Raw genomic sequence first — 16,471 nt, forward strand, 5'->3', positions numbered from 1 at the left:
TGTATTTGGTGAGGAGCAATTAGGTTGAGGAAATCACGATGGAGGAGTTGGAGATGGCACTAAAGAGCTCTGATCCCCAACAGCAAATTTGCAGGTAGCTTTGGGACTGGTACAGGTAAGAGCACATTCAAATACAAAAGGTGGTGAAACTGAAAGATTTTCCTATGAACTTTCTCAGAGCAAATGAAACTGATGGAAAAGGATCCCTATCAAGACTTTCCCTTTCTTCTAAATGCTGCCATTAAATGCCACAAAAGCAGAAATACAGTCATGGAAGATAAACACCAAAACAGATCCCTAAGTAGACAATAAAAATAATTTAACATTTATTTAAAAAAAAAAAAAAAAAAAATACAGCAAGAAACCTGCATATCTTTAAATAGTTTTCTTTGGAAACACACTACCAGTCAGAGTTCACCCCCTTCAAACCTTCACACTAAATGTGGTAATTGCTCAGAACTTGGTACCCAAGGTGGAAAAAAAACTACATTTTTGGTACAATGGGAAACTTCCCTTTTGAGTTTTTATTTTTTACCCTCATATCACATCTTCAGTGCTTTTCAGGAGGCTGTGGAGTGTGATGAGTTTGTGTTAAGAAGGTAGACCTCAACCTAGTGGATTTCAGTTTTGATATTCTCTCCCTTGCTTGAAGAAGACTTCATATAGCACAAGGAAAACAGCCTTGGCAGACAGTAAAGACCCAGCATTTGCAGCAGACCATAACTTTTCATTTTGCATATGAAATTGCGGTCAAAAAGTGCATTGGAAATGCACACACACAGTAATGCTCATATTAATTCTAATTCCACCTCTGATAAGAAAAGTCTCCCAGTTTAAGAAAAAAGAAGGCCAAGACCCTGCTAGGTGGGTAGCAGGCCTTTAATTCCCTCYTGGAAACCTTCAAGAGAGATGGTCCACGGTCAGGCTGCAGGCTCTGGGAGATCTGGTTCCTGTTTCTGCTGCACCAGATTCCCTGYGAGACCTTGGCCAAATTGCTCAGGAATCCAATCTGCAGCTTTCCACCTACGTGATGGGGGAAGAGCACTTGCTCAGAGAAGAGCTGTGCTGACAAGCASGGGAAAGACTGTCAGGTCCTCAGGGGCAGTAGTGTGGAGGACACCTAAGACAGCATCCCTCAGAGAGTTAGAGGGGGTTTCTGCAGTATCTGTGTGGGATAGATTTTCCAGGACGAGTTAAAGCACAAATTTAAAGCTTTGCCACTATGTGGGTTTAACACCCCACTGTGATGCTTCAGAAAGCCTGTTTTGGAGTTGCATACTTACATACGGCACTAGAGAGAATTAAAAAACCTTTCACCTTGTAACCAAATCAAGGCTACCTCTGCATTGCTGACTCAACACAGACCCTGGGCTCATAGCTCTGAATTTCTCACCCTTCACGGCAAGCTCTGGAGCATAACCAGGCTGCAAGCCTAGCCTGGGCACGGTGCCTTAGCCCGGTGGAGCAGAGCCCCCCTCAGCCCCACACAGTGTCACATTCCTCATACTTGAGCATATTTTATTGATCATTTTATAAAGCACACAGACCAGGAAGCTCTGCTGAGCCCCACGCTCATGCTCCAAATAGGATCACAGACTAAGTCAGTAACCTGTTTCTAGAGATGAAGTCCCGTGTCATCAAGAACACTTGTCTCAGCAAGCCAGACCTCAGTCTCATGGTGCTTTGTTTCAGGGCAGAAAGTTACACACTCCATTGGCATCACTGTTAAGGAGCTACTATCTACCCTCATGTCCTTCAACTTGGGGACGGGGTAGAAGCTGCAAGACTCTCAGATTCTGTTCACCAGAGGATTTTGAAGATCTTTCTACACATCTCTTTCTAGAGGCATGAATATGATTCACCCACTGAACCTAACCAAATTCTCATAGCCAAATTCCTTCTTAGTTCCTTCTTATTTTAAGCGGCCTGTTCTAGTGGCAGTTATACTGATTTCAAATGAAACGAATGCACAGAAAGGAAAACAGGGCCCTTCTTGAGACCTGGGCTTAAAAGCACTTTTGCCAACCCCCACCCCCCATTTTAGAAATGGTATCAGTAAGTCCTGACATGAAGAGGTAGGAAGGCTCTTTGGAGACACCTGTTCCATTAAAACCATTCAAGTACTTGCACCAAATAGTTTTATGACTAAACCCTCTGCTGAGTGCACAGTTAGCAGAAACACTGTCCTGCACCATCTGCACTTTTGCAAATGGCCATTCACCTGGCAAGCAGCGACCAGAAACCCTCCCAACATTTCACAGCAGCAGTGCACTATAAGGAATATGAGTACTTAATCAGCTTAAAAACGTTAAATACAATAAAATCACGAAACCTGGTATTTTAAAGAATGTGAACCTTGCAGGTGCTTTCTTAACTGGGTGAAAGCATAGGTTTGGCTTTTGTGTGTGTTCCCGTGGTACAGCTCACATCAGGTGAAGGAACCAGCTGACCTAAGCATGGCATTAGCATCGCAAGAGCTGCCCCATTTACAATCAAGTAGAGTATCCGTGGGGAGGTAATTCACAGGGTTACTGAGAGAAGGACCTTTGTGAGGCCTGGTTTCATAGCAGCATTTAAGGTTATCTATCTGACACACAGAAGCAGTTTTCTTTCTACACATTGCAAGAAAAAAAAAAAAAAAAACCCCAAGAGAGGGAGGAAGGGAAGCGTGTAGGCCCAGATTAGCTGACAGTGTTGCCGGGAGTGTGCCAGAGCTGTGGCTTTTTCCTCGGGATCCCTTTTAACTGTGCTACTAAGCAAACTGCAAGCTGCAGCAACAAGGCTGGGGATTCCCACCTTTTGCCTCATTCTTCCTGCATTACTGATGAACCAGATGAAACACTTCAGGTTCCCCAACAAAGCTTCCTTCCCTGCAGCAGTTCCTCAGTTGCCCTGAGGCCAAACGYGGAGTCATTTGCAGCTCTCCGAACCAATGTCCGTGCTTCTCTCCGTGTCTGCTGAGGCYGAATACGTGGCTTCCACGCTGTGCCATATTCCATAGGCAAAGTAGATGATAAAGCCTGTGGGGAGCCAAGTGGAAAGGGCAACATTAGATCTATAAGGAAACAGAAACCACTATTCACATCTACAGGAATGGGCTAAGTCATGGGTAAATGAAGCCATCCTGATGGCTACGTTGCAGCAGGCAACTACTATCTTCCCCAGGGGGAAAAAAAAAAAAACAAAATAAACCAAAATTAACCTAAGAGGTCATTCTTTAAAAATTGATCTATCCCTGCCCCAAACATAAGAGAGAAACCAGCGTTGATGACAGAATGCAAAACTTCTCATGTTTTTGAACAAGTCCATCCAATGCTTTGCCTTCTGTACAGAGCTTTCTCTCTCCACGTGTGTACCAACAGCCTTTGTTGCAATAAAAAATGAGTGCAATTGATGCTAATCAAACATCATCATTTTTACCACGACAAATTCTGCCTTCTTCCTGTATCTGTTATCTGAATATCCTAGGACAGAGCTCAGATTCTCCAGCTCAGGAAGAACCAGCCTCATCACTTGGATGGCAATCCAAGCTCAGCAGACAAGGAAGGTTGTACTGCCCCTTGTGCAATGAGTGAGCAGTTCTCATTAAACTAAGGAAGCAAAAGTACTATATACACACACATTTATCGGGTTAAACACACACATACACACATGTACTTCCTTACTACCACTTCTCAGAACTCAGTAAGAGTTCATCAGTAAGATTATAATCAAGATTTTAATCCAGATGATAAAACTGGCAGCRAAAAAAAAATTTAAAAGCTCAAACTCAAGTCTACTCAGACTATTCAATGTGCATACCTTGCTCCTGGACTCACAGCCATTCTATTGCTCTGCCTTTTAACACAGATTTGCGTCAGGGAGAGACACATATCTAACAGGTCCCCCTTCCACATGTTGTCAGGTTTTGATATCCAAAGGGCAATACCTTGAAGTCAGGTATCCTGAGAATTTCACAAGTTAAAGGCAGGAGGTTTACACAGAAGTTTTGGGTTAATCTCTGTCTCCCATTGCATAAGGCAATGCTTTTATATTCTTGGGATAGCCTCAGATCAGGACACCTTGGGAAAGTGTCAACTTTCCTAGGTAAAATTATTGGAATAGGGAAGGAGGTTACTATAGAAACTGGACATGGGCAAAAAGGGGAGCTACCTGGAGTTTGCCTTGACCAGGCCCAGAGCAAAGCAACAGGCAGTCACTTCAGGAAGCCATCCTTGATTCTTACCTCTTAGATCCTCCAAGTCTTTCTACCACTAAAGACAGAAGCTATAAAAAAGTATCCTGATAAAGCCCTTAAAGCCTTAAAGATCACCAGAAAGYCATGAGGCAATCACAGACACATACCACATACTGGTTAAGATCTTCCTCTTCCCATAAAATGGTGAAAAAAGGATAACATTTGCTTAACATTTGCTTCATTTTTTATAGAGCTGCAAAGGAGGTTATTACAGGAACAATGCACAAGATGGCTCATATGTAGKTTTGCCAACATAAAAAGTTTCTTGACACTTAAATTTAACACAAAGCTTGAGATATGCCACCTGAATGGCTTCAGTAAAGTCAATATGATTACCCAAGGATGATGAGAGTGTAAAATCCTTCCCTAGAATGCTACAGGAAATCTATGGTTAATAAATTCAAATAACTTTAAATGAATGTTCTTTTTTCCCTCTGTTAAACTCACCAATGAGCATCCAGACTGCAAATCGTATCCATGTGCCTATATCTAGCTGCATCATGAGGTAAACATTCACAAAAATACTCACAATAGGAAGAAGAGGCAAAAGAGGTACCTGAAAAAAAAAAAAGATGGATAAATTACACTCATAGGACAGATAAATAGACAGGCAAGGTCATGACTTCCCTGTAAACAGCAAGTGATGCCTGTTAACAGCTCTCTGGCTGCCAGATCCTAGAAAAGACCAAGTTAGATCAAAATGCAGGATAAGATGTGAGACTGATGTGAAAACTGCCTGCTGCACTCCATCTTAAGAACAGTTCTGCCTGTTTTGTGTTTTGAAAGAAGGAAACAGGCAAACTTCATCTGGGAAAAACCCTGTGGGGGAAGGAGAGGARGAGAAAAAAMAAGGAGAACATCATGACAGGTAGCTATTAGGGAACMGAAGAGGGCAGGGAGCACTGTCAGAAGGACAGACCTGAGGAACCTTGGTAGGTCAAGACGTAGCAAGAATGTAAAAGGGAATTCAGAATTCTAACAGAAAGCAGTAAAAGTACAACTGAAAATCATCACAGAGCTACAGGAAATATAGAGAATATATAGGAAATAAAGAGCCTAGTGAAGCAGCATCAGGAGTACTTTAATGATCTGAGAAGMAAACAAGTGATTCAGTAAAGCCGAAATGCAAAAATCAGAACATAAGGCCTGTAGAGACAAAATGAGAAACAAGAAACTACCAGAGCCATAACTGGCAATAATACAAAGGTCTGTGAATATGCTGACACTAAGAAGAAAATGAAGAAAATTTCCTTCACTCAGAGAAAAAAGGATGTACAAAAAGAAACAGTCTGAAATGCTGTAAGCTTGTTTTAATTTAAGTTTCACACACACAAAAAGAAACATTTATGGTGGCCAGTTGCTCAACAGAACCATAATTTGAGGAGTAGACTGGCACATGGATTAGGAATAGGATATAGGAATAGAATATTTTTCTAAATGAGACCTTGTCAAGTCAGTAGGGACCAATGCAATTTCCTTAGAGGGGTGAAGTATGCAGCTAGAAATCACAAAAATAATCCTTGGACCAATTATAAGCATCTCTGAAAGCTTTTTGGTAGGCCAGTAAGGTCTCCAGGTACTGGAGAGAGGAGACAAATTACCTATTAGAAAGACATACACAGAAATAACTGGGGAACAAAGCAGTAAGCCTTGGATTCCCAGAGAGAATTTCAAGAAAAAATACTGAGCAGGCTGTAAATGCCTAGAAGATAACACGGAGATAAGAAATAGCTGCTGCAGATTCACCAGTGACATGTCTGGTTTTTATTTTCTTCGACAGGATAGTGGCTAAAGCAGAAAATGGAGGTAGAATATGCTGAGTGCAAGGCAGAGAGACCATCTCAGAGGCAAGTTCAGCAAAAAGAGTCTAGATGACCATTCCTGAATTTTCTGCTCTTGGCCACTTCTGCTTCCACTTCTGGGGCTATATGCCCCAAATGGCTGCAAACAGAAATCTGGGAAACTSTGGTTGGATTAAAGTATTCAAATCTGAGCATCTGCTGAAAAACTGTAATTGAAGAGCAATCAAAATGAGAATAGTTTGAAGGATATGATTAGAACTCACAGTGATCTCGATAAATTCGAAAAATAGCCTGAAATCAGTATGATAAGACTTCTGGCTCTGACCACATCTCTGAACCAGACTCTGCCCTCCAAGCTTCTGCTGGACCCCAGGGCCATTTACCTTTCAGTGGTCCTCTCTCCCCAGGTCCTCTATTATCCCTGCTGTCCTTACCACCTGTGTTTTTCCCATGCTAAAAGCTTTCAACTAATTCTTTCAGTCTGTCTTTCCTCACTAAATCTGTTTGTGTCCCTGGGGTACTGCTTGCCACAGTGTTTCCTACACTGTGCTGCACTTTGCAGTCTACTGAGGAGAGCACGAGATCTCTCTCTCCCTCTCAAGAGCTACACTGATGTTTGAGCTTAAGGAATCATCCTTGGAGATTCAGCTTGGCTCTGACTGGACATCCCTTATGTCAGGAGACACTGAAAGTTTGCAGCCACACTAGCTGAGAAGCTCAAACCACCAGATACACTGCAAACCTACATGGAAAACTTCATGTGAGACTTGTATTCCCATCCTGTGCACTTGGCCAAGTCYCTCATTCTGATACAGGCCAACATGCCTTTCCTCCTGTAATCAGCACCCAAACAATAAACTCCTAGCCACACTTCTGAGACACTCACCTTAAAGGAGAGCTTGGTTTTGCTTTCAGGCTGTTTCCATATAATGAAGCTGACAATAAGAGCAAGGATTGCAGCAATGATCCACACAGTCTTTATCAGAATGCTCGGCTCAAGGGCAGTCAAGATACAGCTACCCACAATAAGGAAACCTGTAAACAGACACCAAAACATATTGATTTTTTTTTAAGGAATAAAACAAAACAAAGAAACAATAAAAAAAAAAAACAAATAATGTGAAAACTTGTCAAACGAACTGCAAATCAAGAAAAAGCCAACTTTAAGAGAAATACCCTGTCCCCTGTACACCCAACATCCCTTGGTCATGGGGTACACCCAACACTCCTTTTCAAGTGACAAATTTAATGTTAGATTTGTCTTCACCTTGTCCTTTACAAGAGTTTATCAAACTTGCAAATAACCAGTTACAAGTGAGCTTTCCCTTAACAGTGAATCCAAGGCCAACCAACTGTTTCACTGCCCCTAAGCTGCAGAGCCCAGTGCTTACCAATGATGAAGGTTGAGACATTCACCACATAGCCAGAGAATTTGGAAGGGTCTGAGTTTGGGGGACATAATATGGCTTTGAGGGAACATTTCTCCTCTTCTTCTGGCAGAAATCCTGCCTGAGATTCACTCGTGCTTATAGACTCGTTGTTATCCGTCTCCTCTGTTGTTCTAGCCATCTGGTAGGCCAAGTTAGGCTGCTCTGGCTGATACCTAGGAAAAGGGGAATGAAACAAAGAGGTTGTTGCCCTGGCACAGAGTACTGCTCATTTAAAAGCCACACAGATAAGCATAACTGCTCCCCAGATCACTATAGTGATCGCTATACTATACTATATAGCAATCACTGATTATAGTTTCAGACACTGTAGTCACACACATTGTCTGCAGCCTTCTGTTTCAGGGGAAAAACTGAGGAATATTGTGGCCGTTATGGAAGTAAATATGGCCCACTTTCATGGCCTAAAAATTAGCAGGAACTTCGTAACTGTTTTAAGCTGGATAACCTGGTCTTTCATAAACCACATCACTGATATCACCAACACATGGCTGGGCAAGAGCAGTGAAGACTTGCAGGAGAAGGGTGCTTTTCAGGCCTTTTATCTCTGGTAGTTSAGCTACAGTGTTTTGGAGTAAAGGCAGCTGAACTAACATCTCAGCAGATATCACACCCTGGCAGCTGCTGATCACAAAGTGCTGCTCCTGGGGCTCAGGGCTCCTACTTTCAGTTTCTTCTGTTAGTTTGTCTGCTGCCACACTGGGAACAAAGGGGTGAAGTAAGAACTATAAATATATATGTATTTTTTTCTGTTGTATGGGTAGACAGTATCTCATTCAAGGGGGGCCTTGATGCACAGGCAGATTTGTATAGAAAAACTACTCTTCCAATCTTAAACCTCCTTTAAAGCAAGTTTTCCCTTCCCTTCCCTTCCCTTGCCACAAGCCTGAGTAAAGGAAAGGGTCCCTACAAAAGACCCCTTAAAATTGTTTCTGAGGGAATGCATTTGGGACAAGGGCATTTGTGAAATGTGCTGACCAGTGAAATGCTGTCTCATACAGAAACCTATGAAAGGGGAAAGGCTAAATCCTGGTGACAAATCCATTGCACTCTATATGACAGACACAAAAGCCTGCAAATACAAATTAAGAAGCCATTTAGAGCTTTATGGAGAAGCGGGGACTGGGAAAACAGATAAAATGCAACAGGGGCAAGGAAAATCCTCAAACTTTGGGCAGTGAGCGAGGCAGGACGGACAACACAGGCTCAGAGCAAAGGAACTACAGTTCAGCCTTTCTCCAGCTGAGAGGCAGTTCTTAGCTCTGTGCATTTGCTGGGAGCAGGTAAAAGGCCTTCAGGAGGCTCCAGTAGGACAGAAATATCCCCTACCAGCCTTTTCCCTTGCGTCTTTCCAAAAGACAATGCAACCAGAGGCTGTAGTCCCCGTGCAGATCAAGAGCAATGATGATGTGGACACTCAGAGCACCCTCCTCTCACCCCACCCATAGGTACATCTTCCAGGAGACTCCAGGTTTGACCACTGCAGTGGTGGGCYAAGGCAAAACCAAGTTCAGAGGATTCCATTGCAGATCCAGTCAGCTCGTTGCCCCATGAAGCTGAAGAAACAAGTCCTCCACAGGAGTAGATGGGGATGTTCACAGTTTCACTGAGTCTACCAAAATGACAAGGGTATCTGACTGCCTTGGGTGGATTTTTGTCTATGTGGCAAAAGAGGAACTATTTCTTTCTCCATACCTCAGCACCAATACGCAGGCTGCCACCAAGGAATAAGCCAGGAGAGTCCCAATAGACATGAGATCCACCAGATCTTTCAAGTCGAAGAGAAAGGCCATAACAGCTGTGGAAGGAGGAGAAGGCGAAAGAGGGAAGAAAAACATCAGTACCACTGTGGAGCAGCCACATTTCAGCAGTGTAAGGGGTAAAGCCGACAAAATGTGACTTTCTCAGGATTCAGCAAGGAATTCGAGCCGCTCCATAAGGCATGACTCAAGCATGCTTGAACCCCAAAGGCCTTGCAAGGCTCTGAGCCTCACCGGCTGCCACTAACCGAAACCAAAAGCACATTTATTACAGTAAATACCAGACTGCCCTTCTGAAATGGGTGTGCTGAAGCAAGGCGTGCTGAAACACTCCCATTGCAGAAGGCAGMCTGGGGCTCTTGCTAAGGTTTTTATTTTGTCCGGTTCTTTATTACCCTGACTTGATTCAAGGCTCCCTGAAGAAAAGTGCCCGAGAAGCAGCTGTGCCAAACTCAGCAGGGCCCAAGCTGCCCCTGCAGGAGGTTGAAACGTTTCACAAGGGCTTAGAGCCCAACGGGACGATGTGGCAACCACTCCTCAAACACAGCACATCCTACGACCAGTGGCTTATCCCGGATTTAAAGCAGTAGTACAGGGAAAGCTGCAATACTGGCCTGCTTGTGAATTATTTGGAGGAAAGGGATGGCTGTGAGACAACGTAAGCTGATCTTCGTTATCTGGAAGACTTAATTCCCATGTTCCTGTGGAGCGCAGGATGGAAGGAGAGGAGAGGAATACCACCAGCTGTGACTGATTAACAAATGCCATTGCCACAGGGCCCATCTGCCTGTCTCTAGCTGTCCTGGCATCCTCTGCTGAGCAGCTTACCTACAGGCTGTGCGTGATATCCCCAGCAGCCCCTCGGAGCCGGGGGCACAGCGGGCTCCCCACCACAGGGGGCTCATTATTTTTAAGGGCAGCAGAGTGCACAGGGAGTGGATGAAGGCGACTCTTGGTGGGAGAGAGGACGTCAGCAGAGGGCTCCAACAAGGGGGCATGGGCACACAGAGAGCTGCCCAGCTCGCCCAGGCCCTGCACTGTAGGGCAGCCAAAACATTTCCTGTGAAGTCGTGTTGTGAAGCACAGCAGTTAAGTAAGCAGGTTAGAGCACAGCAGCTTGCCTGCTCCTATGACAAGTTTGTGCTTTCTTTCTACTCATTCCTGCAAATCTTTTGGATCTTACCTGCAATAGTCCCTGACGTCACTGTTGCAATTATTGGAGTTTTTCTTTTCTCATTGATTTTAGCCAAAAATTTAAAGAGCAGCCCATCTTCTGCCATGGCATAAATTATTCGAGGCATCGGAAACATGGAGCCAAGGAGACTAAGGACACAGAGGGAGAAATAATCCACTTATATTACCTCACGCTGAGCCCAGGCTCACAAAGGAAGCATCTTTATGGCAGTACAAACACAGAACAGGTGGCAGTGGCTTTCATTCCCTTCAGCTTCTCCTTCAACCACCCCCTCCAAACACCCATGTTGCTGATAGCTGACAACTGAGCTGCAAACTTAAATCTAAATCTAGCCATGAGGTACAGAAACGGACAGATTTTACGGCAAGATAAATATAACCACTCCAAGCCACTATCACCTGCTAATTAACTATATTTAAGTTGTTCTAAAGCAACAGGTCTCAAAAGTACAAGAGAACATGATGTATTCTGCCTTCAGCCTGCCCTGCTTCTCATCCAGATGGCTGTCAYGCTGTCAAGATGCAGAAAGACAGCCCTGGGTATGGCAATCCCTGTATGTTGCAGAAGATGCACCCTGCAGTACCTCAACAGCTCTGCTTGCCACCCAGCAGGCCAGGATGTCTTCCAGGCAGACTGTGCTTGCACTCCATAGCTGCCTCCATGACTYAGTCATTGAACCAGGCTTATATTCAAGAGATGCTCCTGTTTGGTTCGCTTCTAGGATGGGAGCTTCTGAAGTGATACTGGCCAAGCACATCTCTGTCATCTATCATAGGATGAAACCCTTCTGAAGTCAACAAATCAGAATCTCATCCCTGAACTCAATTTCTCTGCTAATAGTACAAGGTAGAACTGGAGAAATGAGGGAAGACGGAGAAGGTGGACAAGAACTGAGCTCTAACACATGTCATTTTAAAAAGGAGCTGGAGAAACACATTTGTCTTGATAAATACAGAAGGAGAGCAGTGTCCTACCTTGTCGAAAGCGCACACAATGAACCAACAGCCACAGCATAATTGGCTCCATCCCAGCCTACATATTTAAAGGCATTGGGTAAAGGGCTGTTGGTATCCAGCTGATAATAAGGCATCATGAGCGTGAGAGCAGCTGACACACCAAAGTAAGCAACAAAACAGATGAGCAGAGATGCCACGATGCCAATGGGAATGGCCTTCTGAGGGTTTTTTACCTCCTCACCTAGAAACAAGAAACTGAAGTATCAGGTAAATGACAACAATGAACTTCATCCCATTCTAACACATTCTGGATGGGGCTTTCAAAGGCTCTGTGAGCAGGAGGCTGCACTTCGCCTCTGTSGAGTTGCCTACTGATCATGGCCTTAAGAAACCACTTCACATTCATCACCCTGGCCGCTTGCCCCTACTTCTGTTGCTCTTGTCACTTCTTCTGACAGGGAGGCCTTATAAACTAAAAGCAGTCCTTATTCTAAGAAGGTTATTTTTATTTCCAGTTACTCCTACTATCCCACTGACATTGTGGTCCCCCAAACAGTTCAGCAGTCACAACCGACGGAACAACAAATTATCGTGCAGTTGGGAAGCAAACACTGGAGGGAGAATTTAAGTTGGCACTTCCACCAAAAATGTGAAATTGCAAAATCAGCGACACATGTGCCTAGTTCTAGGGAAAATGAGAGTTTGCACAGCATCTTACAATCATATGGATCTTTGAAAATCCCTCTTTCTCCCTTTCTTATGGAAAAGGGAGACTTTCTCCCTTTCTTATGGAAAAGGGAGACTTTCTCCCTTTCTTATGGGCAACCAACTTGAGAAGAATGTGTAACAAAAATTCAGGCTCTGTTTAGTTAAGAAATAATTTTGAGCATTCCCCTCCAGAACCACTCATGGAATCACAGAATGCTTGATGTAGGAATGGAACCCTCRGAGAACCTCTAGTTCAACCTCCCTCTTCAAGCAGGGTCACCTAGCACATTGCATGGAATTGCAACTAGGCAGTTTCTCTGGGCAACCTCTTCCAGTGCTCAGTCTAGARCTTCTGATCTTTGCCATTTCATAAGTAGGGAGGAACTGGACACTACACTGACCCATAACTAGACCCCATAAAACTAGATGGATATGCTTCTCTTCCAGGGAGAAGCTCTTGGGTTAGCTGGAGTAATGGAGCCACAGTTTTTCAGGCTTCTTACAACATGAAGCACTCCTGATTTATCTATCTTTGTGATGATCTTCTCCTTCTGGYCCAGCTTTGAAACAGCTTAGTTCTTAATAGACAGGAAAGTGAGGAGATTCCTTTCCTTCTCTGGGAAACTGAGATTCTTACAAGCCAGTAGAAATCAGTCACTGCTGAAGGCTGCTCTCTCAAAAGGAGATCTCTGAACTCTGGGAGATTCCTATTTCAAGCAACTGCTTTAACTTGCAAACTCCYGCTCAAAGAGTTCCTCTTCTCCTGATTCTTTAAATATTCCAAGCCAGGGAGAACATAYTGAGCTGAAGGCACTTAAACATCCTACTCCAGAATAAGCTGTTGATTAAAAGATCAATCTGGAGTTAGAGGTTCAAACTCTGTCAATCATTTGAGGCATCTGAATATGTTTTTTCTTTGTTTTCTCTCCAGGTGCCTTACTGTGGGGTCTGATTGGGTTAGTGCCATCAGCAAAGACCCATGGAATTGGGTCCTGCAGGCAAAGTAGGACAGAGAGCTGCYTTTGTGGGTTACAAGGTCTAGCTGTTTGCCACAGCAGCTGTAAGTCAAAGCTAGCTAGCAGTCAGGCACCAAGGGACTTGTGACATATTTAGCACTGTGAGAATAAGGAGACAGCTGAGCCAAAAATGTATTTGGGGCTGAGCTTCAGAGGGCTAAYGAACACTGTGTCCTGAATTGCCCACTGCCCAGCGCCACCCCGTGTAACACTACTGAAAACCAGTCATTTACCAGCAAAAGCAGAACAGGAATGTAGACTTTCTCCCTCTTACCTGTGGTGGCAATGCAGTCAAATCCCACGAAAGCATAAAAACACGTGGCTGCCCCTGAGAGGACTCCATTCAATCCATAGGGCATAAAGCCTCCAACACCATAAAGCTTTTCTCCCTGTGTTTGACTGCAAGGCATGGCACTTGGTTAGAAGATACTGCCCAGCTGGGAACAAGACACACATTCACACAGCTCACAGCAAAATCCAGGTKGGAATTCAGAGGAATATTTTCTCTTTTTCTCACAGCCAGCACACAAACATCAGGCAAAATGTTAAGCCCTACCCATTACTGCAATTTGCAACAGGCTGGGAAGTGCATTTTAAAAAATATGGTCATGGTTTATGTCTATAGCTCATATCTATTAGGATAAAAATGTCTTGGTGAAGACAGAGAGAGAAAATAATGAAGATTAAAGTACTTCTGATATTACCATGTGCATGCATATATGCACATTTACATGTGTTTATTATAATAAAGCTCTTGAAAAAGCACAGCATGCAATTCTGAAAAAAAAAAGAAGAAAAAGAAATTTAAATCATATGGTTTTCACYTAAAATGGACTAAGGTAAATTGTAAATAAGTACACATCAGAGAGCAATTCAGAATGTTGTGCCTCTCTCAAATGAGCTCAATCCTGAATCCTGACCTTGAAAATTGACTGTGACAGGCTCATATCCAAGCCCTGCCTGCACCCCTGATGGGGGAGAGGAGCCTGCATCGCTGGTAGGAGCACAAGCTCTCAARCAGACCATGCCTAAAGCACAGCACTAGCATTAAGTTTGTGAAGCACAGCAAATGTGTCTCCAGAAACAYGAAATGGTGGCAGCAAGCTGACAACAGAGAGAAAATCATCATTTGCAGGTAACAATAAGCAAGAAAACAAATTTCCCTGAGTACTGAACATGAGAAATATGGCAAGGTAGAAGAGTCCTAAATGTCAGAAAAAAATAYATGTATATTTACATTTCAAAACATGACATTATTCTTCATCCTAACAAGACAAAACCATCCCACTTGTGTGTGCAGGCAAAACTGCAAAATGTAATCTCATTATTAATAAGGCAGGCAAATGCCTTGCTGAGCCTGATCCAAAGTTCATTAAAGTTAACAGGCAGGCTCCACCTGATTTCAGTGCATTCTGGATCATGTGCCTGGTTTGAGTCACATGTGCATAAAATACCCTTCAGTTCAAGTAACTTTGGCCACTCAAAATTCAAGGAAAAGAATAATTCAATTAAATAAATGTAAATCCCAGATCTGAGAGCCTAATCAGGTATAGGCATTTCAACTCCCTTGGCTGTAGAAGTCCAGCTGAGACTTATATGAAAACTTGCCTCTTATTTATAGAAATAGCCCAAACAACCCAAATGTGGATTATTCTGGAAATGATGGCAGAGTAAAATAAATTCTTAGATACATTTTACAAAAACAAGTGTTGTGGGTACAAATGCTACAGTTACACTGAGCAGCTACTGTACTAATTGGTAATTACTCAAGAAGAGAATTAGGGAAAGAGGACGGGGCTTTTTTTTCCTATAGAAGCAATTTATTTGTTGGAAAAAATATTCATAATAGGCCAAACTTCTCCAAGTCTCAATAAGTGGCTTGTTTGTACCCAAGCCAAACTGACCCATGAAACCCACCAAGCCAAACTGACCCATGAAACATGTATGAATTTCTCCAGCTAGTGCCAAACTCTGCTTCCCTGCAGGCCCCCAGAAGGGCTCAGGTAACAAGCCAGGACTAAATGGAGTTACATGGAGATGCTTAAAAGACAGAGCAAGGGGTCTGTGTTGCACAGTCTCAGACAAAAACGAAGAGCCCTGTATCACTGGCAACCCATCCAGCTCCTTCATTAGGGCCTTGTGCATGGGGAAAGGATTTGGGCAAAGCGACAAAATGTCATTAAAAATGGATTTCTGATAAGCTGGCTGCAATGCACTAAAATAACCTGCAACTTGCTTTCCTTTTTACTGAGGCATTTAGGACAAAGTCTCCAAAGGTACTACGGCAGCTTGCCCAACTGTCCAAAGGTGCCACATAAGTTTTATTTGGCAATGGTTTCAGAAAGGAACCAGAGCCTGTATGGTRTAGACTTCAGTATGAAGTTATATAAAAAAACATAAAWWWWWTTTTTTTTTCAAAATTATGTGCCATATTTGTTATGATGCTGGAAAGGGTCACTTAACCAGCAGGATCTCCATTCAGGCTATCTGTCTCCTTTTGGTTTCGGCTCATCAGGCTATGCTGCTTTCTACAAACTCCCACAGAAACCTGCCTTGTCCCCCAGAGCTTCTGGTGAAGAAAGCAGCAACCCCCTTGACGAATTTTGAGGGTATCACTGCCCAAGGCATCCTTATAAACTTGGAACTGAAAAACACAGCAGTTTTAGAGCTGAAAAGAAAAAGTCCAACCCACTTGTCTCCGTGAGTGCCGTGGCTGATGTTGTATATGTCCTGTTCAGTCAGCTGCCAGTTTTTAATAGATCCTTTCACGAAGCCCGATACCATGACAAAGCCGAGAACGAGAATGTTGATGCACGTGAACACCTTGTTCACCAGGGCAGACTCCTTCACTCCAAAAACTAAGAGTCCTGGGAAAAACAACACAGGGGCAGTCAGCAGCATGCATAAAAATAACACAGTTACAAACAGGAGAGCTTACTTTCTGGAAGCAGAAGAGCTGAAATAAGGATGTTGCCCTTGTCTCCCCACAAAGCCAGCCAGCCAAGGYTGGGCAAGCACAAATTCACCAGCAAGGAGGATGGGGGCTGCAGCCCACRTATTACAACTGCCCGACCTACCACCTTCTCCCCCAGCACTTCCACTCGGTGTTTGCCCCACACACAGTGCTCTGCTAGTGCAGGTTGGCTGCTTGCAGCAGCTCCAGCCCTAGCTCAGGTCACCTCATGGCGCTAGGCTGCCATTTAGACAGAGCCACAGCTCCATCCACAGACCACGGCTCCTGCAAACTCAGGGTCCTGGCAGGAAATATTGCAAGCGGTATTTTTTTTTTCCAAAGGACAGTGCTCTAGAGGGCTCTGCTAAATGCAGATTTTACAAAAAAAAAAAAAAA

General features: G+C 43.7%; 1 protein-coding gene across 2 annotated transcripts in view; it reads right to left on the reverse strand.

Annotated features, from left to right (window-relative positions):
• Positions 1–640: 640 nt before the first annotated feature.
• Positions 641–16,471, reverse strand: part of SLC7A1 (solute carrier family 7 member 1) — a 22,419-nt gene continuing 6,588 nt past the window's right edge. Inside the window, exons 3-11 of one of the 2 annotated variants that reach the window (XM_026049798.1) lie at positions 15,815–15,989; positions 13,397–13,521; positions 11,417–11,639; positions 10,431–10,570; positions 9,183–9,285; positions 7,431–7,642; positions 6,926–7,074; positions 4,685–4,793; positions 2,733–3,020 (exon numbers count right to left, since the gene is read on the reverse strand). In XM_026049798.1, the coding sequence (XP_025905583.1) occupies positions 2,911–3,020; positions 4,685–4,793; positions 6,926–7,074; positions 7,431–7,642; positions 9,183–9,285; positions 10,431–10,570; positions 11,417–11,639; positions 13,397–13,521; positions 15,815–15,989 (1,346 nt within the window). In that variant the 3' untranslated portion in view covers positions 2,733–2,910. Of the gene's footprint in view, positions 2,333–2,732; positions 3,021–4,684; positions 4,794–6,925; positions 7,075–7,430; positions 7,643–9,182; positions 9,286–10,430; positions 10,571–11,416; positions 11,640–13,396; positions 13,522–15,814; positions 15,990–16,471 lie in introns of those variants that run through there. The other variant, XM_026049799.1, reaches the window with a different exon arrangement.

Source organism: Nothoprocta perdicaria, unplaced genomic scaffold (assembly GCF_003342845.1).
Source record: "Nothoprocta perdicaria isolate Ctin4 unplaced genomic scaffold, notPer1 scaffold_62, whole genome shotgun sequence".
NCBI lineage: Eukaryota > Metazoa > Chordata > Aves > Tinamiformes > Tinamidae > Nothoprocta > Nothoprocta perdicaria.